This window comes from Mixophyes fleayi, chromosome 3, assembly GCF_038048845.1.
Source record: "Mixophyes fleayi isolate aMixFle1 chromosome 3, aMixFle1.hap1, whole genome shotgun sequence".
Classification (NCBI taxonomy): domain Eukaryota; kingdom Metazoa; phylum Chordata; class Amphibia; order Anura; family Limnodynastidae; genus Mixophyes; species Mixophyes fleayi.
This window is the reverse complement of record NC_134404.1, coordinates 157,152,734-157,179,183: the sequence shown is the minus strand read 5'-3', so window position 1 is coordinate 157,179,183 and position 26,450 is coordinate 157,152,734. Positions and strand designations below refer to the sequence as shown.

The following is a 26,450-nucleotide window of genomic DNA, read 5'->3' as shown; positions in this document are numbered from 1 at the left end:
GCAAAACGTCATTGTGACATTGTCAGATCTCGGATCTCACGAGTTTTGGAATCTTTAAATACTGCCCTCCACGGCGATCTAGCGCCATTTCAGAGAGGGACAGAGAAGGGGTAGGACAGAGTATAGAGCAGTTGGGCAGGCAAAGTGATAGAAGAGAAAGAGGAGGACGGTAGCAGTGTTAGAGAAAGCTCCATTGCTGAATTTGTCATTGCTGAAATACAAATATAAAAAAACCTCTTCTTGAATTTCTTGATGATCTGATAAATGGTTGATTTAGGTGCAATCTTACTAGCAGCAATATCCTTGCCTGTGAAGCCCTTTTTGTGCAAAGCAATGATGACTGTTCATGTTTCCTTGCAGGTAACCATGGTTAACAGAGGAAGGACAATGATTTCAAGCACCACCCTCCACCCTTCCAGTCTGTTATTCTAACTCAATCAGCATGACAGTGATCTCCAGCTTTGTCCTCGTCAACGCTCTCATCTGTGTTAATGAGAGAATCACTGACTTTATGTCAGCTGGTCCTTTTGTGGCATGCATTAGAAATGTTTTTGGGATAAAGTTCTTTGTCATGGCAAAGAGGGACTTTGAAATGAATTGCAATTCATCTGATTACTCTTCATGACCTTCTGGAGTATATACAAATTGCCATCATAAAAAAGAGGCAGCAGACTTTGTGAAAAATAATATTTGTATCATTCTCAAAACTTTTGGCCATGACTGTATTTCCCTGCTTCTAATTTAAGGATCACCTTTGAGAGAGCTACTTTGAGTTTCAAGTTGAAAACATGCTTAAAAGTTGTTCAGTGCGCCGGACCCAATGGTCATGCTGTTGTGTTCCCGAGTTAAATCTCTTAATAATCATGGTGATAGACTCATGCAGCATATCTGCGCCGCTACACGCCTGCAGAGAGCAAAGGACTGGAAATCCCTTCACCCTCCAAGCCTTCAAAGTATAGTTTCACGTATCTGGTACATGGCCTCAATGGAATACATCACTAGTCTCCTTCATGACAAAATACTAAGCTTCCATAAGGTATGGGACCCCTGGTACTCCTTCCACCAAACATCAATGCCCGCCACTTAGAAAAAGGCACTATAGATATATTTACCAGATTTGATTAAGTATACTCCCTAAAGGATTGATGTTACTTCCTCTTGAAGGAGGACGGCTCTAAGTTTCCCTCTGTACACTCTCCCTTTCCTACCCCCTTTCCATTTTATTATTTCTCAACAAAAAGACAAAGAAAAAGCAACAATGCGAGGTTCCATAACAGCAGAGACCTATTTCGTTTTTGGCTGGATCAGATAAATGATCTAAATTCAGCATCTCCATAGGTCACAATGAACTCATGACAAACCACAATACCACACAGGATATTTCCCTACCATTTTTTACAGACCTCTAGGTGTTGTCTTATAAAATTTAAGTTTTCCCAATTAGAAGGGTATAATGATAACTGTACTATATTTTCTTACCTGGTTCTTATGTTGGTTATCTTCACTGACCTGTTTTGTGCCTTATATCTCAATATGTATGCTTTGTACTGTTTGGAACTCATGTTTTTGTGGAAAATAAAGAGTTAAGAAAAAAAAAATTGTTCAGTGCATTGTACCTTTCCCACTTAAATCTCTGGCATCACCCTCACCCTTAATGATTATCCTGGACCTAGTACTAGATAGCATCAATTTGCTAGTGCTCCATTAGAGCCTATTTAATTTCATGTTGGGGTCAAGTTAGTGCTAATTAATTTAATATTTAATGCTATTTAGTGCTGGTGTTTTGAAGGCTATTAATTTAATGTGAGAAGAATCTGGGGAGAAGAGGTTGTTTATTAAATGTGAATACTGATTATGTCATATTGAGGCTGTTTTTAGGTGTATTTATTATATGTGAATTCTATTAATTTAATGTCAGGGCACGTTTGAGGAAATGGATCTATTTATAATTTCTGAATGCTACTGAATGTCGGAGTTGAGTGGGGAAGGGGGAGGCTATATGTCTACCTATTAAATGCCAGTGCTATTAATATAGTGGAGTTGGAGTGGAGAAACGCGGGAGGCAAAGGCATGTTCGCTAATTGAGACTGAGGCAGAATAGCGCAGTGACACAGATAACGTCTGTCAGCAGTGGGTGCTTGAGGGCTGGAGCAAGTACATCAAATACATACACAAATGGTGATGATGACTGTTGCCAGCCGCTTCTGATTAACTGATCGCAGATTGCCTTCTGAAGCAGATAGTGCTTTCTTCATTTATTGTGCCCATATTATATGATTTTGTGGGGGTATTGTAACACAACTTTTTTGCTCCTTTTATTCATACACGGGAAGGATAATTATACCTGCTGTGTTTTGGAGAGTTTTCTTATTTAAATCAAAACCTAATAGCAAATACTGTTTTCCCCAAACAATGTAAAAACACTTTTTTTCTGCTTATGATCTGGTTAGGTGTAAGTGCGCCTGATATAAACCTGGTGCATATGCTACAGGTGCAGAGCTGGGTGTATCTTCGGATACATCTGACTCAGCATATGGGCCTGAATACACTATTTTCAGATTTATTTTTTTTACACATATGCATCAGTCGCTTAGTGTCAAAGGATATTAGTAATTCAACAATAGCATTGAAAAATTTCCAGTAGTGTAAAATGACATCAGAAATATGTAATCTATGTAATAAAATATATAAAAAAAAAGTTTCCACCTAAAATTATTGTATTTCCTTAGGGGAAAAAAAAGAGTGAACCTTAGGAACACTGAATATACTAATATAATAATTTTAAAACTTCATCATGATAAGTAATTATAAAATTAGCAGAGCTAGAAAATCAAGAGAACAAAAAAAACACATACACAAGAAAATGAAAACAACAAAACAGTATTTTAATGAGGAATTTTTTTTCTGAATAACCTCAGAGTCAATTTCAACTGCATCTTCAGTGAGTATTGATCAAATTCTATGAAAAACATGCAATCTGTTTATAAAAGTGAAAATCACAGTCAAGTATAGCATGCAATGGATTGTAGACAACCAATCTCTTTTTGTGATTTTGTTTTTTTGATGCAAAAACCCCTGTATCTCATTCTGCACTGTTGTGTGTAATATAGACCTTTTTTGTTTTTGACAGGATGAGGTCATTGGGGTAATCTAGAGCTGAATGTACAAGATACCATTTGCATATGCGCAAATGTCTGTGCACACGTTCACGTCTATGTATTTTGAGTTACACTCCATCTTAACATACATGCAACCTTAAAGCTAGTGTATAGATGCATTTGGAGCAAATATACTGCACCTGTCTTGTGTAGGCGCAAACCAAAATAAGACGCATCTTACAGGGGACATGCTTAACTTTCATCTGCACTTTCATCTGCACCATTGTACATGCAAATTCTACTGATTCGCCTCTCAAAGCGCAAAGGACCACAGCTGAAAATACTGCCTCAAGTTATATATAGTGCAATTACTTTTAAACTGTAAAAATTATGCTGCCTAAATGCACTTACATGCAACTCCACATTACCCCCATATTGTCCATCAGGGTCTGAAATGTATCAAAATTACAGAAGCAAAGAAATTACTTTTAAGTTGGGTGGGTCATTAAATCTTCTTTGTTCTAGTAAACACACGGAAACTCATGAAAATTGCTATATTTAATCTCCATTCATCTGAAAGACTGAAAGCAAAAAGTTTCATCCTAAAAGAACACAGTAATAATAATTACAAAAACCAATCTCATCACAACCATTGGAGCCATTTGCTGGGATTCATTCTTAAATTTTAGTTTTGAACAATTGCTCAAGATAAGCTGAACTCTTTTGTGAAAACTATTCTATCATTACTTGGTCTGAAAAAAAAGCAGACAGGTGTGAATGAGTCATGATGACTACTTACTGTCTACACCCAATAAAGGCAGTGATTTTAAGGGTCAAGCCAATATTCACTAGTAAGCAATCAATTCACTGTGAATCAGTGACTCTTCATCACTTATCATGCCTCACGTAAATTGGTCATTAAGTGATTAGGGTCCTGTGCCTAGACATTGTGCTGTCTGTGGGACATGAACATGGGAAGCATGGATGCACAAATCAAAATTATATGAAATCTATAAGCAAATATTCTTTTTGTTACATTTGTGGCTTGCCAGTGTAACAACATTTTTCATTCATCTTTATTGGCTCTGCACTCACGCTACCTTTCATAATATTCACTTTTTATTTTGTTTGCCAAAACACATCAATATATCAGGCGGTATTTTTACAAAATAATGAAAATAAATTGTGATAAAAAAAGCTCAACAATATCTGCGGCAGTATCGACAAGAGTGAAAAATGACTTGTGCTGCAATAAAAAGAATTGTTTATATGCAGTGTTTGAAAATATGTGAAACAAAATTATCCTAGTAAGCAATAAAATATTGTTACATCATTTTGCTTATCCAAACCATTGATGACAATTTATGAAACCATTTACAACATACAGTCATACAGAGACACATACACCGTTGGATGAACTGGTGGTGCATACATACAACTTCAACAGTGCTATTACTGTACAGTATGTGATTACAGCAATGTTCCATATAATATAACTAACACTAAGGACAGATATTTAGCATCTGATGGGTGAAATGCACGGTTATCTAAGCACGTGCTGCATTCATCTTTACAGAAGGAACAAGGGGACATTGTCCGCATCACCTCTGAATTGTAGTTTCTTACAGCCCTTCTTCCTGTAGAAAAAAAAGACAAAAATGGAAGTTTGAATGTATTACATTGCTTCATGGAGTAAACTGTAATGCCTTATCAATGTTTGCAAAATAGTTACTGGTATAACTAAAACCATAGCAGTGATGGGACTCTGCTGTAATGGGGAAATGGGATAAAGTCCTCATAAAATATACTGTAATAATACTGATTTGCCTACCTATAGTAGCACTTACCGAAACTGTTACCGCTACACTTATTTACCAGTCCCTACCTGCTCACGTGTTCTGATCTTCAAATGATGGCTCCTTCCTCCAACATCTCCTGTCTTAAAATCCTGCACACAGCACTTTCAGTTCAACATGAGCACTGGGTATGCGGTTTATTATTAAGGACACTACTTTTTTTAATTATTTGCAGACCAAGCAACAGTCTCCTGAAATAATCCGAATGCCCACTGATCATCCTGAACTGAAACATCAAGACCTAAGTCAGGAAGAGCCAGTGTGTGTTTTTACCTTGCTAAAGTCATTGCTAAATACCACTAGGAGGATAATTGTGCACATTGACAGATCCTAAATCACCAAGTTCGGTGATCAGAAGATACTTTTGTAAACACAATTGTAAGTGGCTATTTTATGATTTTTTTGAACCAAAACCATCTTGCATTTGTCTATTGTGGCTTTATTTAATATTACATGTTAAATTAACATGTCCCGATTTTAAAATTTCCCTCCATACATATACATATATTTATAAGTACAAGCTTAGAAAATGAATTAAACTTGAGCAATAAGGAGAGAGAATGCAGTCATGTCAAAATGAATACATTTTGCACTTACCTGGTTCATAGTAATCAATGACTGTCACAAAAGCATCTTGAGTATAGCCAACATTTGCATCTCGTACAGTGGGAATATCCAAGCAAACTTCTGTTTGGTTCAGCTGAGATTTGTAAACAATAGTTATTGTCAACCACGTAGATTGTGACACATATTGCTAGAAGGTAAACACCTAGGGGGTATATTTACTAAACTGCGGGTTTGAAAAACTGGAGATGTTGCCTATAGCAACCAATCAGATTCTATCTTTCATTTATTTAGTGCATTCTACAAAATGACAGCTAGAATCTGATTGGTTGCTATAGGCAACATCTCTACTTTTTTAAACCTGCAGTAAATTTAGTAAATATACTCCCTAGTGATTTCATTATGCATTCATTAAAAAAACGAATGTGTCATAAAATAGTTTTACATTCCAATAATTAAAGGCTGTGTGAAAAAATAAATAAAACAAGGATTTCAGAACCTTAATATAGGGGACAAGCTTATTTCACTTACAGAATCAAAATAAATATTGACTTTGTCATTATCGATTTCCACTTTTTTAATGGGATATTTCAGTGAAATGCCCTCTGGAGCCAAAGTGAAGCCGCTGAGTAAGTCTACTTGTAAAAGAACCATTCCAGTCTGAACAGCTGTTTCCACTTCTAGGTACCTATAATAGTGGATGTGAGAGAAATATTTGGTTTCAACATATTTATCAGATTTCAGAATATGTCACAGTTTAAAATAAAAGCAGACGCTTCTAGCGACCATCAAAACAGAGCAATGAATTAACAATAACTAATATTGGTGCTATATAACGCAAGATCAACTAACTCATCCTAGGTCAAAAAGTTTCTAAAATGGGATCACTCTGTAAATGCAATCTAGAAATTATAGTGTTTAAAAAGACACCAAGACACATTATTGTGCAGGTTTTACTGACTAGTAAGTGCATTGGGATGTGAATTCGTAATAAAATAAATGTTTAACTCTTTAATTTATGAATAAAACTCCTTATAAATAAGTAAATTAATAATAATTTCCAGATTGTTCAGTTTATGTGAAAACTGAATGGAATTCCATACGGGCATCTATAGCAAGTTTATCAAATAATGCTGAGTCACTTTATTCCTTTAGTGAAGAAAATTAGACTACATTTGTAAAATGCATAGAAAGGAGTCTAGATTATTAGTCTTGAGTCATAAAAAAAAGCTATAAATTCCAGCTCAATAGAGTCCATTTAGGACAATCGGACACACAGAAGTAAAAGAGCCTGGAGGACTTGTTTTTAACGCCAGCTTACAATCACCTATGCAATGCTAATATGGAGACTGTGTGACTGGAAGCTATAGGAATTAATGTAGTGTGAGGATCCTTAGCCAATATAGCTGTCACTTTCAATTATTGTTGTAGTGTAGTATAATACAAAGCTTTGTATAGAGTTACTGACAAAAACATGGTTACGATGTCAGAATAAAGATTTACTTTATTCACAGTGTTATGTGCAAGCTAATTTCTAGACATATAAATCTGCAAATATGTCTTTGTGAATTAATTCCTAGAAATAGTGTAACATGGCTCAGAGGAGCTGTTTAAATCAATGTGTTTATGTAAAACTACCCAGAGATTGCTGGTAGATAAGATCCCAGATCCATTGTAGAACCTTGTATCATTTATGGCAGGTCAAGACAGTGAAAGCCTTTGAAAATATCTTTTTCAGGACAGTGAAATCTAACACACCACTGGGAAGCCTCAGACAAGCCGCCTGCAGAGACAGGGTTATATGTTAATTACAAATTCAGCTGAATAGGGTCACAGGAAAATATCAAATCATTTTCTCCAATATCATACCTACCAGAGGCATGTGTGGTATGCAGATGAAGGGGAACACCTGTTGTGTGGAGGTAAAATCATGTTTGTACACCATACTGGTAATAAGTGGGGACAGGGTATTTAAAACCTGACTTAGGAGCGGTGTTCATAGGGTCATAAAACCCTAATTTGCATTCATACAGACCTTAGTTCTAACATCACAGGAAAGGGGGTTGTGGGCCCTGCAGCTTGGTTTTAAAGCTGCTCTGTGACTCTAAGGATTTGTTCACTTTTGGGAGTTAATCTGATATTAACGAGTGTCCCATTTATGTGCTTCTCCCAGCACCAGAAATTTGATTATATGTGAGTTATCAATTCTGTGTTTTATCCTTTTTATTTTAGAAGAAACAATTGCATTATATTTGTATGTCATTTTACGGTTTTATCTCAAGCATTGCGGATGCATTTTCCATATTAAATTACACTTAATAAGTTCACACGACAGTTTGGTCAAAACGATACATAATTTAAAACCGGGGAAAACATTGTGGTCAATGTTAACTCTGATTAAAGTAAATTGTGCCAGATTAGTTCTAACGAAGAACCGAAGGCTTCCTTAATAAGAGTGTCAGCTTTTCATAAAAAAAACTTGGTGGTGGCATAGTTGGTACGGCAAAGCTAGTGTGTGGCATAGATAGGGAAGGATTTAATCATTTTAGACAGACCAGGTGGTTGTTTTTGGTTAACCCTTTGTCACACACGTCACGCAGGCTCAGGTGAGTGCTGTTCGCGACACAGCCAATAAACTTTATTATTTATATTAACTTAAAGGTTGGCCAAAATTAACTTAACATTACAATGATTAAACTTATAAGCAGTTGAAAAGAGCTTATGTACAGAATCTGCTCACAACAAAACACATTCCCCTTAATATCCAACTTTACCCTTTTTATTTGGTACCTATTTAGTAGTTTTATTATAGATGTGTTTGTCCACTATCCATAGGTTCTCTGGATGGATTTTTACAATACCAGTACGCAAGCATATTTATTCTTCACATTACTTTTAGAACTATTTTTTTACCTTAAATCATACTTGCCAACTTTTCAAACCTCTTCTCTGGGAAATCTGGTGGAGAGGTCATGTGACCGGGGGTAGGTGGGCACGTGGGGATGCAATTGAGTCACTGTAGCCCCACCCTCTGCATGGAAATTGCAAAAATCATGGCATTCCCTAGCAGGGAGGGGCTTAATGTCATTATGCCTGAATAGCACAGTGGCCTAGTTGTTAGCACTTCTGCCTCACAGCACTGGGGTCTTGAGTTCGATTCCCGTCCATGGCCTTATCTGTGTTGAGTTTGTATGTTCTCCCTGTTTTTGCGTGGGTTTCCTCCAGATGCTCTGGTTTCCTCCCACACGTCAAAAACATACTGGTAGGTTAATTGGCTACTATCAGAACTGACCCTAGTCTGTGTGTGTGTCTGTGTGTGTGTGTGTGTGTGTGTGTGTGTGTGTGTTAGGGAATTTAGACTGTAAGCTCCAATGGGGCAGGTACTGATGTGAATGAGTTCTCTGTACAGTGCTGTGAAATTAGTGGCGCTATATAAATAACTGATGAAGATGATGAAGATGCCTGCTCTCTCGGGAAGAGTATGCCTTAAATACTCAACCCTCCAAGTTAACATTGTCATTTAGATACTACCAGGACCACATTAGATATAATGCAGCAAAAATAACAGCTATGTAAAAACATAATATAATTCTGTACTTTTAAGGGACTGCCCCACACGCACTGTTATCTTAAGGGAGGAACAGGCTGGTCCTGTGGTTCTCGTGGCTTAAGCCCTTTCATAGTTCACAAAAGGTCTCTACAGGAGCTCTTCCATAGAGCTGTACTGTAAAGCTATATGTGGCCTTTAATCCTCTTGTTTTCCTGCAATGTTGCAGCAGGGAATACAAGGGAATTGTAGCTCTTTGTAGCTCACAGGTTCCTGGCATAGGGACACATCTACTCGCTAAAAGCAAAAGGTTAGAATAAGTTTAGATTAAGAAGATGTCATTCAAAAGTGAACTTTAAAATAATTGAGCTGGGTGTCATGGAGAGCCTTCCAACTAATTCTTAAAGTCACAGAAAATGTACTTTGCAGATGTTAAAGATAAGTACCTTTCCGTATAGATTTAACAAACAAAAAATATATAAGTAAACACGAGAAAACACAAGCTAATTTCACTCTGACATTTTTTAGTGTTGCTTTTGACTTTACTTGGCGTTCATATGAAAAATAGTTGAAACCATATGTTATTCCCTGAACCAAGGAAGAATGTATAACAACTAGAGGGGGAAACTGGATGCAGTGATCAATTCCTGCTACGTAATGATACAGAAAGGCACTCACCAAAATAGTCAGGACCTGGAGTGACATTTTAAGTATAGTTTTGACTAACTGAGATTATATTTTGTATACTGAAAAGGTTTACTCTCACAATTATTATGTATTTCAATCTATCCCAGAGAATATTTATGTTGTCATAGTATGTATTATCACTATGTGCAGGGCTCCTATAATCTCTTTTTATTAACAGCAGCAAGTAAATACAAACAAAATGAAAAGTGCAATTTTATACAGAACAAAGTTTATAAATATTAATGTAAAATAAGCATAAAAAGGAAATGAAGACATTTTGATGCTTCCTTTTTATTTTAGATCTGGGAAAAAATTAAAGGGGAGAAAAGGAAAGATGGAAGGAAAAAGGAGGGATGAAGTAGAAGAAAAGGGGATACCTATGTGACAATGAAATAGAATTAAAAAAATAAAAGCTCAGAATTAGCTAATTCACACTTGATGTTGTTAAATGTAGCCCAGATAGTCCTCGGAACATTCATGTGTTCTAAAGTTTGCCTGGGTCATACAATCCACTACATAATTCCATTTAAGTTGCAAATTAAATAAAAAACAGTACAAGGAACATATGTGCACTAAAATAATTCAGACTACCAAAATGCCAAACAGGATAAGTGAACTGTCCTGGGGAAATTGTCTTTTAACTATGTGTTCTGAGGTTCAAGAAGAAAGGGGTAGTGGAAGAGCCATTTACTTTTTGATATATTGAAAAGTTGTGGCTAGACAGATATTCTATTTTAAGATTGATTCATACATTCATATATTGCTAATGACACATTTATAAGTAATATTGGTGGGGCAATGGTCCTTCTTGTGCCAACTACAAAAAAGGAGGAATGCTTGACACTTGAGACTACTCCAGTGTTTGTTCATATCACCTTAGACATCTCATCCTCACTATTAAATTGTTTATCAGTGCTCCTCACAGTGTATGTAGGAGGAGGCATCATGTCTGTGTGTATAACACTAGCAATTATTTTTAAATCAGGATATCAGAACATTTGCATTAGGAGTTTCCCGAAGGAGAGATCATAAACTTGCATACAAAAATACATTTTCTGTTTCTTCTTATCATAAAATTTATTGAGGACAAAACCATGTTACAATGCAAGGGGTGCAAATGAGTGTTCTGTTTTGCACTACTTGATAGCTTATTTGTACACTGAAATTTAAAGTTGATATGTGTGTGTTACATGAAAAAACAGTCAGTATTTAACTTATGTGCAAAACAGAACACTCATTTGCATCCCTTGCATTGTAACATGGTTTTGTGCAGGAGACTTAAATTAGGATCCTCTTCATTTAAGATCCTTAATGAATCAGGCCCATGTTTACCAGACTCAGGTTGAGAGCAATTGTAATTAAATGTAAATGCTTTTGAATTGCTAATTGGTTTACTTTATAATTGACTTTTTTTCATACATGCTTCATCTAGGGTTGGCCAGACGTGGGACTATACAACTGCTCAGGGCAGGATCAATGTCCAATTTGCGTAAGAATATAGGTCACTAAATCGGATGATAAATAGCTGTTCAGCCTCTTGATATGAGCAGTCTGATCACTTCCGGCATGACTGGGTCTGTTAGTCTGTTCGGAATATGACCACACAAACAGCCAATAGTAGTGGTCTATTATTATCTTCTAACAGCATTTACCAACATGCACAACAACAATCCAGTTGGTTTCTATCATATTATTATGAGGCCCAGTATTTTCTTTGGGTCTCATAAGCTGCTATATATTCGATCAATTGCCCAATAACTGCTGTGATATCACAGCGTGTGGTCAGCATAACAAATGGCAGTCTCTGAAATGATAAACATGTACAAAATATAGCATAACATAAAAAGTTTTGAACATCTTTACATACCTAGTGCATACTTTTAAAGTGACAGCATTTATATTTTTCTTATCATCATGCACAGTAACTCCCAAATCAAAGGTCTCTTTACTTGTAATGGATCTACGTGTTCTGGAGTGACCAGAACTTCTCACATTATAGATGATATGAAGCTAAATGGGAAAAAAAAGTAATATTTTAATGTACAGCGTTCTGTTACAAGCAATATTAGAGCTCTAATCTTTTCACATGTAGGGCCGTGTACAAAGTCCAGTGCAAGTCACAGGTTGGTGTGCCTATGCACTTGTGTGCAACAGCTTTCCCCATGCTCCCACTTCTGTGCCAACATCAAAGATACATAAGTTTGTCTGGTAGAAGTTGATGGTGGCTCAGAACAATAGTTAGTTTCCCTTTATGAGTTCTTAACCTATTGGCCCATATCCCAAACATGTGTTGTCCTGCCACTTACTGCAAGCCCTCATGGCTCCCTCTCCCAACTAATAAATTAATTTCCTTTATGTATATTTTTAGCAATAATGTACTTAACCAGTAATGACTAACATATTTAAAACTAGTAACCAGTATTACAAGTAAAAGGTACATTGAATAAACATGGTTCAGTTTTGTATTAATGATGTGCTTTTACAGCCAAATGTTGTGTCCTGGCTGGAAAAGGTAAAGAATGTTTTGATGCTAAGTTATATGTAAGTATTCATTAAATACGCTTCACAGATTAAGTTAGCTACCCCATTCATAGCAATAAACGATGAGCTGTGCACTCAAGTGCTACCTGTTAATACAAACCCCTTTAAAATAATGCCCTTGCTTACTGCTAGTTAATTTGTTGGTATTCTGTTATCTTTTCTTTTAGTCATGTCACCCTTGCTTACTCGTTATTGTTGTACTCAGTGTTGGACTGGAATGGCAGGCTCCCAGGGAAATACCCGGTAGGCCCCGTCCCCTTTCGTTAGAGGGTGGGGACAGAATGCGATCACCAGGGCCCCCACAAATAGGTAAGTGTAGTAGCAGCCTGTGCTGCTGGTAAAGCAGTGGAGCTTGCTGCTCAGGCAGGAACTCCTCACTGTCTCCCATCACTCCCTCTGCTATGCTCTGATTGGCTGAGTGATTTGTCAGCCAATCAGAGAAGACATGTCCCCTACCCACATTGCCATGGAGGAAGCAAAGCAGTAAAGGTAAGCTTGTGTGTCTGTATGCATGAGAGAGAATGTGTGTCAGTGTGTATGATAAATGTATTAGTATGTGTATGAGAGCGAATGTGTGTCAGTGTGTATGATATATGTATTAGTGTGTGTGTGTGTGTGTGTGTGTGTATGTATGAGAGAGAATGTGTGTCAGTGTGTATGATAAATGTATTAGTGTGTGTGTGTATGTATGAGAGAGAATGTGTGTCAGTGTGAATGATAAATTTATTAGTGTGTGTATGAGAGAGAATGTGTGTCAGTGTGTATGATAAATGTATTAGTGTGTATGAGAGACAATGTGGGTCAGTGTGTATGACAAATGTATTAGTGTGTTTGTGTGTGTATGAAAAATGTGTGTATGAGAGGGGAGTGAGTCAGTGTGTATGATAAATGTATTAGTGTGTGTCTGTGTGTATGAGAAATTAATTTGTGTGTGTGTGTCTGTGTATATGAGAAATGTGTGTATGAGAGAGGGAGGGGTGAGTCAGTGTGTATGAGAAACTAATTTGTGTATGTGTGTGCTATGGTAATATTTGTGTTTGTTTGTGTAGGCAATGGGGCTTGTGGAAATGTAATGGGGGGAGAGGGCAGGGCGGCTTATTACAAGTGAAACAGGGGTGAGGACAGGGGGGCCTGTGGTAATATAATGTGAGTGTGAGGTAGGTGGTGGCTAATGTGTGCAATTTTATTTGTGGGGTGATGGTGGGCCAATTTAATTTAATAGTGGGGCCTATTAATTTAAGATGAGGTGGCGGGACCTTTAATTCTAGGGTGGTTTAAGTGTGGGCAGGAGGGCTATTTATTAAATGTGAATTACTTAATGCCAGGGATCGTTATGGGAAATGGTTTTATTTATTAAACTAAATGCTATTTATTGCTAGGCATGTTTGGAGGTAGGAAAATAGATTTATTTATTAAATGCGGATACTATTAATTTAATGTCGGGGCTGGTTGAAGGGAAATAGATCTATTTATCAAAAGTGAATAGCATTATTTTAATGTTAGGGCTGGAGGGATGAATAATTATTAAACGTGTGTACTATTGATTTAACGCCGGGGCTGGTTGGAGTTTTCTAAATGTCATGTACCCATTTTTTTTTCCAGATAGGTCTCCCAACAATGCAGGATCCAGATAAGCAGCAACTAAGCTGCAGACACCAGCAGCCACAGGTCAGGAAAGTGACAAAAAAAGGACACATAAACTCAAGTACATACGGTAGGCGCACACGCATACTAGGCCCCACCTAACATTTATTTGGCCCCGTCTACATGTTGTCACTTTCAGGCTTTTTTCCAGGACAACTTTAAGTTCCCAATCTGCCCCTTTTTTATGTAGGTGGGGCCCACCCAAGTTCAAAATTTCCAAAGCGCACGTCACCTGCACCTTTAAGAGTTGCACACGCCCTAACGTTGCGATACTGGCAGCGTACAGGAGCTGCGAGGACCCTGCCCAGCTGACCACAAAGAGCACATGAAGCAAAGGTAAGTCAAATTTACTTTATTTTATTGAAATGTTTTCTTTTTTCCTTTTTTTTCAAACTTGACAATGTGCCCTTTTTACCTGGGGGGTAGCCTGTTCTTGGCATAATATGAATTCGGGTCACTACTCTGTGACATAATATTGTTTGGGGGTACTACTCTGTGGCATAATATTGTTTGGGGGCACTAATCAGTGGCATAATATTGTTTGGGGGCACTACCCTGTGGCATAATATTGTTTGGGGGCCTATATATATATATATATATATATATATATATATATATATATATATATATATATATATATATATATATATATATAAAATCTCTCTATCTAAATGCACAATTGGCACACCTGGGCTTGAATAGATTTTAGCCAACCCCTGACCTGCAGCGAAGGTTATTCCCATGAAGCCAAGGTTGGGGGCGGCACTGTATATTCTCAGTAAGGGTAGTAATAGTATGCGGATACACAGGTTAAATGTAACTATTCTGAGACAAGATGCCCCTCTGCTTGTATATGTGCTTTATGTGTGTTTTCAATTTTTGCTTCTTTGAAACATTATTTTTTCATATTTGTCTGTTTCAATATTACATCTATACACCTTCCACTACGTATGTAGTGCCTTTAGGGCAGTGTCCATGAAACTCAGGACTTCTGTTCTCCCTTCTGTGAGATATGTCACACTTCTTTGAGCAGGCAGTCTACACTTCTGTCGATGGCATACGCAAGAATGCAAGTTTTTGCTGTAGGGGAGTGGCCTAGTGCTTTTCACACTCACATGCACCCTTTAAACATGAGAGCTATTGATTTAACATTGTGACTGGTTGGGGAAGGGGGCTAGAGTGTGCCCTCATTGCTAGGCTTTCCATATTTAATGTACATATCCCTTTTTCAAAACAGGACCCCAACATTCCAGGGTCCAGGCAGCAACTGAGCTTAAGACATTAGCATCAGCAGGTAGTGAACACTGCAAGAACAGGTAGGAGAGACCAGGACAGTCTGCCAACTGCCCTGAGTATAGTGGGGCAAGACTTTGTCCCAATCTAAGGGGTGGGGCCTAGACTATGCACTCTTTATATAACCTGCAATCTTTATATACTGCACTATGCCACTAGCCATGCCCTTCATGGACTGACCACTCCCCGTCTAGTGACTGGTCTCGCCTCTATGGTGGCTGGCCACACCCCCTCTGGTGAGCCCCTACTGTTGCACTATCCCCTGCGGGCCCTTCATGCCCCAGTCTGACACTGGTTGTACTCAACTGTTAGTTGACAGACTGTAAGCCATCTTTACAAAAGTCATGAAAGTCTGTGTTGGCCCTTTTAAGCAACAATCTGTTTATGACAATAGGACTGCTATTGGCTGCATATTAGTTTGTATAGTGATCCATTTTTAATACTGCAGTGACACTGCGCACCCAATGCATGTAAATGCTAATGTATTTGAAAACAATATGATAATGAAATGAAGAATCATATACACAAGACAAAATAATGTCTTGACACATAATACACGGGAAAGTAATTTCCACATAAATTGTAATTAAACATAAAACACCTTCACATCTGTTCTTTACCCCTTTAAAATCAAATGAGAATCTTCTTTCATGGAGTAGTAAAAATGTAAATGTCAAGTAATGTCAATAGACATCCAGAATTTCATGCAATATAGCTGCGCTGCTAATTATTTAACTATCAGCTGGAGGAGTCAATATGCCATCAGCCTATCAACTAGATAGTCATTAAAAGTCATGATCATCGTCATTGTGTATTGTTGCATGAACTGTCCAGCAACTGTAATAAATACTCCTAAGAGGTGCATTTGCGAATGCGTTAAAGTCTAATTGTGTCACAGTTACATGAATACGCCATTATTGTACTCAGCTTAAGCTTGCCCTCCACTTGCTGCCTCATGAAGCATAAGGGGTTACACGTGGAATTTATGCAAAAACCAAGACACAAACCTACGTATTTCTGGTGGCACATGTGCAGTATGAAAATGTGCACCGAAAACACAGACATACATCCAACTCTAAATGAGCACCCTCATATTCACTGTAGTTGTTTGTTCTTTTAATAGCACTTTCTGCACATATGATGATGTGCTGAATGAGTAGTCAATAACATGGAACGGCAAGTGTATCTAACACAATGTGCATTCAGTGTAAGGAGATTATATATATATATATATATATATATATATATATATATATATATATATATATATATACACACACACACACACACACACACACACACACATATATATACAGACACACACATACACACCTACATACACACATAATACATGCTGTTTTTTTAAGAATTGATTTAAAAAAGTTCATTTACTTGAGTCAAATAAATGTTTACCTGTAATATGGCAAAACCAACTCCCTCTGCATGAACTGTAAGATTCATATCTTGCTCAGTAGTGATCTAAAATTTAGACAGTTTGTAAATCAGTTTTACAAATATTGGCAGATGCAAAATCATTGTATGTAAGCAGAGAATATAAAATATGAATCCAACATATTTGTACTTCCATGATGTTAAATATGGGAACATTAATTAAGAATTAACCTATAGATTGGAATGAATTTACATCTGTAAACGTTTTAAATCTTGAAAGTCTATTGCCAGTTAAATGCATTACCTGTTTAGTTTGAAGCACCATGTGATTTTCAGGATTGATTCTAAAACTTGCAGGAGAATTCAATTGGTTTCCTTCCACTGAGATAAGTAGCATCGGCTTACTGACAGAATACTTAGATGCAAAGGATGACATCGCTTGCAATGCTAGTATAGTGTCCTGTCAAAACAGTGCAACTGTAAGTAATATTATCCTCATCTAATATAAATTGCTAAATTGTTTGAGGTTGATATAACATAAAGTAGCATCAATGGTGCAAATTAAATATACAGCAAATTTATAGCAAAATTATATGCAATGTCTCAAAAAATGTGGATCAATGGTATAGTATTTTGACAAATCTCCAAGTAAAATTTTCCATTAGGTTATTGCCGCTATGGTAAACTTTAGCGAAGATGTTTCCCTTGATTCTGACACATGTGAGTTATGTGAAAAACATCTATTTTTGATCAGTTTCTAAACTATTCAAATAAAGGATGATGACTAAAAATTGCAAATTGAAGTTTAGTTTAGGAAACTGAAATAAGCTATTTTTTATTTGCTTTATTTCACATCATGCAAGTTTGTCAAAATGTGTAATTGAAACCGTAGAATGCAGTGTTTGTATCAAACCCTTTTTATAAAAATTTCATAAATGCAACCTACAAGAAAATAAAAGAAATCTGGACATCATTAGCAATCATCCATTCCTCACCAGGGGCCTGATTCATTAAGGATCTTAACTTGAGAAACTTCTTATTTCAGTCTCCTGGACAAACCATGTTACAATGCAAGGGGTGCAAATTAGTTTTCTGTTTTGCCCATAAGTTAAATACTGCCTGTTTTTTCATGTAGTACACAAATATCAACTTTAAATTTTAGTGTACAAATAAGCTATCAAGTATTTGTGTGCTACATGAAAAAACAGGCAGTATTTAACTTATGTGCAAAACAGAATACTAATTTGCACCCCTTGCATTGTAACATGGTTTTGTCCAGGAGACTAAAATAAGAAGTTTCTCAAGTTAAGATACTTAATGAATCAGCCCCCAAGTCCTTAATTTTGATACATGTACTCTCATGTGATAAATAACCCATAAAATATTTTACATTGTTTATTCAATAAAAGATAAGCTAACATGAAGTAGTCATGTCATGCTTGTAGATCCACCTTAAACTCCTATATAAAACTGTTGCTTCATTTTTTTGCTCATCAGTCTCTTACTTCATATTTAAGAACTTGTGGCCCAGTCCTCGTTACAATAATAATTTTACTTCTTCATGTTGACTTATTTAATGACAAAGACTTATTTTAGAAAGCAAATGGACCCTTACTGCTTTCACATTAATAAATAAGTTAATTTCAGCTAGGTGCTGCTAATTATGTGTATTAATTTGGTCATCAGGAAGTGCTACCAATTTGGCAGTTCAGTCTGGGGCATTCAGGTTTGTGTTAACACCATACCATGGAGATATATCTGCAATGACCTCAGATAAGCAAGTGGTGCTGCTCATTAGTCTTGAGGCCGATTTCAAATTTGAAGGCCATCACACTACAGTAATACTCACTAATGGAGAACAGTGAAGGCAACTGCCCTTCTTCACACAAGTGGGCATCTCAGTAAATTCAACTAAAAACTAAAAATTCTAAATAATCCAAAAGCTACATCCAGAGATCCACCCTTGTTAACACAGTAAATGTTAAAATTCATGACTCATTAGAAAAAGCCTGAACAAGTAAGCTGTCATGGAAGGGTAGGCATGAGAGAGACCCTTCTCTCCACAAAAAAACCCAAAACATTACGGCATGGTTTCAGGGTGAAAAGTTGAATCTAAACGTAGGACTTCTCTAATAATGTACTCTGGACAGATAAAACCAAAGAGATAATGTTTTGTCTTAAATACACCAATCTTGGCAAAAACCACGCACAACATTTCACCATATAAATTTCATACCATCCGTCAAGCATGGTGGTGGGTGGGTGTGATGCTTTGTGGTTGTTTTGCAGCCATAGGATCTGAATGGCAAGCAATCATATCACCCACCATTAACTTCTCTTCATATCAGAAAATTCTACAGTAAAATTAGAGGCCATTTGTCTGACAAGCGAAATAATGATGTCTAAAGAAAAAAAAACAGATCAAGGTTTTCAAATGGCCAAGTCAAAATCCAGAATTCAACCAAATTAAGATGTTGTGGCAGACCCTCAAGAGAGTTGTGTGTGATCATCCTCAGAAAGTTAACTTGGCTGAATTCTGGACTGTGACTTGGCCATTGCATGAAAGAGTAGGCCAACATATCTTAAATATAAAGTAAGAGGCTGATAAACTCGTACATCGCTGCTAAAGGTGGTTCTAAAAGCTACTGTATGTGTAGTTCATGTATGGAAATTGCATATTGTTAACCTGTATCTTTTAATATAGAGATGTGTGAGCTGGTTGCAGCATATTGCTGAACTATGACAACGTTTGTAGTGTGTCTGCAGTCATGTGTCAGCAGTCTAATCCAGGTGATACCTCTAATCCATCGCCTTATAAAAGGCATATTTTTATGTGCACAAAATTATACTTCAACATTTTGCAAATGCACTATTACACTTAGATATGGGAAAGGCAGTATAACGTTGTCAGTATTCTGATCATAGACGCATGTAACTAACCTGAGTGGAAGCATATCCTCCAAGGTAGTTTCTCTGTTGGCTTAACCATTTCATCACTGCTGCCCCCTCAGCAACACGATTCTGAATTACATGTGACAAGAGGACATATGATGCCACTTCTATATCTGTAGAACTTGGCTGCCACCAATTAGGCGCTGTTTCAACCTGAGATTTCCAGAACCGTAAAGAACCTGTAATCAAACATTTTATTTAATACTTGTATTTGTTATCATCAACTGACCACAGCTTCCGACAACATGTGATAAGCTGATTTTTAAATAGAACACTTTCAAAGTTGTATTATATAGGTAGGCAAGTTTATTGACCAAGTACATAAACAGCAGATGCCTCGGGCCAGTTGAAAGGTTTTTATTTTGGCCTCGTTTTAGATTTATTTTTATTTATTTTTCTTCACACAAATACAATTATTTTAACTATTGCTGCAAAACTACAGGTAATTGTCATAAGAGATTGGATGTTTGCGCTACATGTTTGTTTGTGGAGAGATCCTTTGAACCTTATATGTTGGTAAAATTTGAAGATGACTTTAAACATGTCTGTGTATGGCTTCACTCTAGATATGGAACAGAAAGTTATATTAGTCACTCATACATATTATCACATCAAGTCAATTCACGGATAAAATATCACACTATTGACCGATTACATAATCATAGTACAATTTTGTGACATTTAAATACTCACCATAAAAACATTGTAAAAGGCAGAGTTATCTTTATACAACTGATGTTTTCCATTCTACAGACAAAACTGTATGTAAACATTACAGGGAACAACTGTTGTCAAAGAAGTGATGGTACCTGATTGGATCACCACAATGATGGCCATCCCACCAATATATTATTCTGTGAATGCCATAGCACAGGGGAAATTACTTTTTAGTAGATATCCACTTTAAATCAGATTCTATCAATTGTGCCTAGAAAATAGAACATATACTGTGCAGTTGTTCATACAGCCAGAAATTAATGAACTTTCCTTGAGCCCAAAACCCCAAAAAACTAAACTTGTCCAAACCTTTATTTTGACAAGTCTTTTTATAACTATTGGTTTATAAAAGAGCCACTAGCTCTAAAATGTATCCCAATATTCAGACCACCAGAGGTGAATTTAGGCCTTAATCACTGGTTTTCTGCTATACAGCAACCAGAAAAACACGAAAACCTACAAACTCCTAAATGCTGCACTCCTGTACATTCAGTGCAAAATCAATCGGTGCTTTTAATCTGAACAAGGATTTTCCTAGGAGCATAGTTCATGCAAGGACATACAGCAGTTCACCACTAGGAAAGCAAGGTATAGCTTTACATTTGTGCTTCTTTGTAGCAAGTATCTGCAAAAGGCTGTAATTTATTTTTCTATGCAATGTAAACAAAAAATCTAGTTTCAAAATGTTATTTTGTAGTAAATGGTATATTAAAACTGTAACACTAATGTATTCATATAATACTATTTTGTACTACACTCCTATTGCATTTATTATTTTTAGTTAATTATTGTTAATTATTTATTATCACTGCTTTTATTTTAAAGTAAATATCTCCTTGATTTAAGTGTCTTCAGTATGTAGAAAATGTGATAAGTTGATGCCTAAAAATAAAACTGGAAGTAAAAATATTAGATGTATGATAAGAAAAAAAAAAATCAGGAAATTCTTACAAACAAACTAGAATTAAATAATATTGGAAGAGAATTATGATATTAGTGGGTATAATGGAGACTTGGCTGGATGGAAGCAATGACTGAGTAGTGAATTTGAAAGGATATGGCATGTTTAAGAAGGATAAGAATGATAGGAAGGTATCAATAAAGAATATCGCAGTGTGCAGTCCTTATGGTAGATATATATGTTGAAAAAGAACCAGTAGAGTACTAATTAGGGGCCGTTTGTATTGTTACAAAATGAAATGGCAGCAGAGAAAAATGTGATCCTCCTCATGGGTGATTTTAACTATCCATATATTAATAGGAACAATGAAACTAGTGGATATATTAATAGGAACAATAAAACTAGTGGATCAGACAAAGAGAGCAGATATTTATCTAATTGAAAAGACTAATTTACAGGTGATGGGCATTTAATAAATAGGGATTACAGCATGGTAACTGACTCAAGTTACATTTTATAAGGAAGTAAAAATAACAATTTGAAAACAATGAATATGAAGCTCAGAAAGCCATCAAAGCTTGTAAATTGGGAAAGTATACTCTTAATTAAAAGCACTAAGACAAAATGGATAATTAGTAAAATAAAATGGCTAATCAAACGTTTAATTGCTGTTATTTCTACAAACTTTGTTGCAGTGAGGAGGAAAGTATTGGAGATAAGGGGAAATAAGTTTTTAAAACTGGCAGGGTCCTTCCGCTGACTATCTCATGAATCTACATATTATTTAATATAATGTAAAGGGGCTCAACTCTCTACAAAAATGCGCTAAATTATATATCTCCCTTTAATCTCTGCTGACCCTGGCTTCCTTCGAGAGAATTTTTTTTTACCCTGGCCTATCATGCATGCAATTTCAAACAGAAGATGCGTGCGGTAGCAATTGTCTCTGCCGCCATCTCACCTTTGTTCATCTAGAATCTCATAAGGACAAGGGTGGTAGATTATTTATTATAATAGGCAACTTAAATAACGTTTCATGCACCCTTGTAAATATCTACGATCCAAATTTTGAATAATACAAATTCTTCAACAACCTAGGATCCTTATTAGCACAAGTTAGACAGGGGGGCCTAATTGTAGGAGGGAATTTTAATGCCGTCCTTGATCCTAATATAAATAGAACTGCCCAGCAATAGGTGGGGTACGAACGGACGTAGGTGGTGTCAACGACATGCAGGACGATGACCCCAAAAAACGAAAGTGACCTTAAGAATGACAGATGAAGTCCCCGACAGTCTCCTAACAAATCCCGATCACACGTAACGGCATCTTGTTTTGACGTCATAATCAATTGCGACCTGTATATTACTATTTTTAAAGCGGCAATGGTGCTTGTCATCTTTGGCGTAACTGTAAGAGTTAGGTCGGATGACAAGCCCCATTGCCAGTAGTCACTGTCGGTGTTATCAGCACCATTAAAGTGACTACCACCGCCAACAGCGCTCCCCAACTAATTGGAGAGATGCCCTAAATGCCTTACAGGAGTTTCTAAATTGCTTTATGATTTATGATTTATGGAGAGCCTCTGACCACCTAGCCAAGGGCTACACCTTCTTTTGCCCCATTCATAATACCTATGACATAATCGACATGATCTTGGTCAGCCACAAGCTCACACTAGAGCTTATTGGAACCCAAACCTATTATAAATCTGGTCAGACCATGTACCTAGATTGTGGAATTTATCCTCCTTAGCCTGCCAAAGCAACCTGGAGAATCGGGATGTAGTCATTCTGGCGACAGTGAAAATGTAGACAGATACTGTTGACACCAAAATGGTTACAGTGTAAATGTCGACATATTTATTCTGTCCACATGTTTAAAATGGTGACATTGTGACTGTCGACAGTCACACTGTCGACATTCAAAATAGCAATACCAGCAGCAGCAGGTGGAGCCAGTGGCTCACTGCCGGCATTATATTATTACAATATAGCTGACGGGTCTGGCACAAAATAGTTACTATTCAAAGAAAAAAAACCTCAGTACAGTAAAATAAAAAAGCGTAGGTTCCCCCCGATTTTACTAGATTCAGCACTAGGCTTTGCCGACCAGGACTGGTGACACTATAGCAGTGTGGGGTCCCCCTGCCATAATGACAACCAGCCCCAGGCTGGTCAGCATGAATTCTCTAGGGAGATGGAGTCTGCCAAAAAAAGCACCTCCTCTTCCCTAGAAATACCCAGCCCCGTGCTGAAAGCATGGTCTTCACACACCCCTGGGGCTGTTGGTGTGGGTGTCATTAAAATTATGTTATAAAAAATACATAATTTTGCCTCAGTGTACTACAGGTTGGGATTGTTGGGATTGAACTGAATAAGAGCATATGCATATAATTAAATATACACAGCATTTTAGAACAGTTAAACACATAAATGGGCTCTTCTTAGGTTGCAGCTAAAACTCTTTGGGCTTGGATTTGGAGATCCAATAATAAGACTACAGTGAGATTTCATTTACAATTACCGAGTTTTCGTCTGCTCGGTATGCTCGAGTGACAGTAAAGTTTTTTTTGTTACTAAAGTTAAAATATATGGACATATAGTGTTTTTGATTTGCATTTATCCCGCATTGCACTTTTGGGAATGGCCTCCATAACGAAGGGATTGCATGTGCACAAGGAAATGCAAATGATGGAAAGTATAAAATAGTCACTTCAAATAACAATACTTCAATTTAGGACCATCCACATCACTCACTTTTTCTCATCGTTAGAGCATCATTCATGTCTTAAATGTGAGTGAGTGGACATCGTTATTGCGTGTCACAAACGTCTTTATGCCGTGTCACATTTTGGCGTTTCAATGGCACAGTAAGCCCGCTTACTAGGGCGCACACCAGCGCCAAATATTATTTACCCACTGTGTTCGCTGTGCCCCCTTAACATAAGCACCAGGGTATGGGGAACAGTGCATGAACAAACTCCGGGAGTGGAGGTGCTGGAGTCGCCTTCGCTACGTACTTTTATGAATAAAAATCGCATATGTTCACCTAGTCTACATTTTGCATTTAGCTGGGAATGAATTTGCAAGCTGACATCATACATAGAGGCATGTGCTAGCACTTTTACACAGAAATTGGAGTATGCATCACATAAATGACCGTTGGTGTAGATATAAAGGACAAAGTTGAAGTGCTACTACTGTTGTTAATGTAATCCTCTCCCATCAGCATACTATTTCAAATTAGTGAGTAACTTAATAAATGAATAAATCTTCTGACTGACAACTTAATAGACCATAGACCTTTTTTACGGTTTTATTAGTAATTCCACCTTTATCATATTACTTCTCAGCAAACACTGATAAAGAATATAACCATTTATAGGTTAAAACTCTAAGTACTTAGTGATATTCTATTCCATTATCTACCATTTACAGGCAACCACATGATGTAATTGTAATAAAAAAAGGATTCATTACCTTCTTTCTCTGCTCGATTATTAAGAAGGTCTAGACCTTCTTTAGCTTTGTTCCTTCCAACCAATGATAGTGCATATGTCACAAGACTGAGTGTGTAGTTATCTGAAATGACTTCATTCATTTCAGACTCCAAGTAATTTGTAGAAGCTGTTATTTGAGAAGAATTCTAGAGGAGCGAGAAACATTTGTTTTAAATCAAAGACTTTAAAACAAATCACATTTCACTGCAAATAGCAAATGTACATTTTATTTACTCAAAGAAATTTCATATTCCTTGTTTTACTATAGTAGTTGTTAAATGTAATTCTCATAGGAATGAGATTCATTTTCTGTGATGTAATGCCAAAAAAACTAGCGTATAAAATGCATGATTTACAGTACACAAACAGTACAATGACAAGGAGTTTGCTTTTACCTCTGGATGTATAGTTAGAAACTATTCTCTCACAAGAAGAAAGGTTAGCACATTATATAAAACGGTCAAAAATTAACATGTATTTAACTTAATTTTTTTTTACTTTTTTTTAATATAATCATATAAAGAAATTCATACAAACAAACAGAAATGGTTAAAAAAAAAAATACTTACATTTAAGTATATCATGTTACCTCCAATATTAGACCTTTAGAGACTTTGCACAAAACATTAAGGAGCAAAGCAAATGAGGCAAATCTTTTGCCCTAATGCACCCATTTCTATTGGAACGAGTATGGAATTGGTGGCCCAGATGGCAGCATTTGTGGGGTGCAAAAGTTTGCAACGTTCAATTAAAGGAGTTGGGTGAATTAGGGGTGTTCCACTAAGTGACAAACACTTTGGAGACTTTGTTGTAGGATAGGATATTGAAATATGGAAATTGTATATGTGATGTCATCGTGTAATGTACTTGCAATATGTGTTCATCACTTGCAATATGCAAACATACATGTGCTTTGTTACAATATTTATTTTTAGTACATATTTGAAAGTCTTGTATAGATTACGTATATTGAATTGTTCTTACTTTATGTAACTTGCTCTTCCATTTTCTAACACTGATAGCTGTACATTGTACTAATAATATAGGATTTAAGAAAGATCCTTGATGTATATGCAGTAAATATATGTACTGGCTTATAAAGAATGTTATAAACAAACCCATAACGTGAAACTATTTAAAATGTACATGTTTGATATCTCTTATAAAAACAATGTGTTGACCATATGTTAATCATGTCCTAGTGAAGTAGCTAAGCTAAGAATTGATCAGTTTCCAAACAGACAGCAACTGCATTAACAATAACACCACTAACAGACTAACTGATTTTGGAATGGCCACATATGATATTATATCTCTCTGCCGACCTATAAAGAGCTGACTGCTCATTGGCTGCACAGGCCATTTTGGTGCAATTTGCACTTTACATTTACATTACACTGTATGGGGTATATTTACTAAACTGCGAGTTTGAAAAAGTAGCGATATTGCCTATAGCAACAAATCAGATTCTAGTTCTCATCTATTTAGTACATTCTAGAAAATGACAGCTAGAACCTGATTGGTTGCTATAGGCAACATCTCTACTTTTTAGTAAATATACCGCTATGTGTTTAATATTGTGATACAGAGTTTACTCAACCCCTGGTAGCAGATAAAAGAAAAAAAATATATATTTTTTTCCTATTACAGATCTTTGGGGGCAATCTGGATCCCTAGTGTTCCTGAACTATATTTGTCAACCAGATTTTCAGCTGTACTTGGAAGACATAGTCTATGCTGCTTAGAATACTTTCTA

General features: G+C 36.5%; 1 protein-coding gene across 2 annotated transcripts in view; it reads right to left on the bottom strand.

Annotated features, from left to right (window-relative positions):
• Positions 1-2,864: 2,864 nt before the first annotated feature.
• Positions 2,865-26,450, bottom strand: part of LOC142144143 (CD109 antigen-like) — a 155,126-nt gene continuing 131,540 nt past the window's right edge. For both annotated transcript variants that reach the window (XM_075202633.1, XM_075202635.1), the window contains 8 exons: positions 24,675-24,840; positions 19,563-19,753; positions 16,927-17,082; positions 16,644-16,709; positions 11,620-11,762; positions 6,050-6,206; positions 5,552-5,654; positions 2,865-4,735 (listed from right to left, as the gene is read on the bottom strand). In XM_075202633.1, coding sequence (XP_075058734.1) covers positions 4,569-4,735; positions 5,552-5,654; positions 6,050-6,206; positions 11,620-11,762; positions 16,644-16,709; positions 16,927-17,082; positions 19,563-19,753; positions 24,675-24,840 — 1,149 coding nt within the window. In that variant the 3' untranslated portion in view covers positions 2,865-4,568. The remainder of the gene's footprint in view (positions 4,736-5,551; positions 5,655-6,049; positions 6,207-11,619; positions 11,763-16,643; positions 16,710-16,926; positions 17,083-19,562; positions 19,754-24,674; positions 24,841-26,450) is intronic.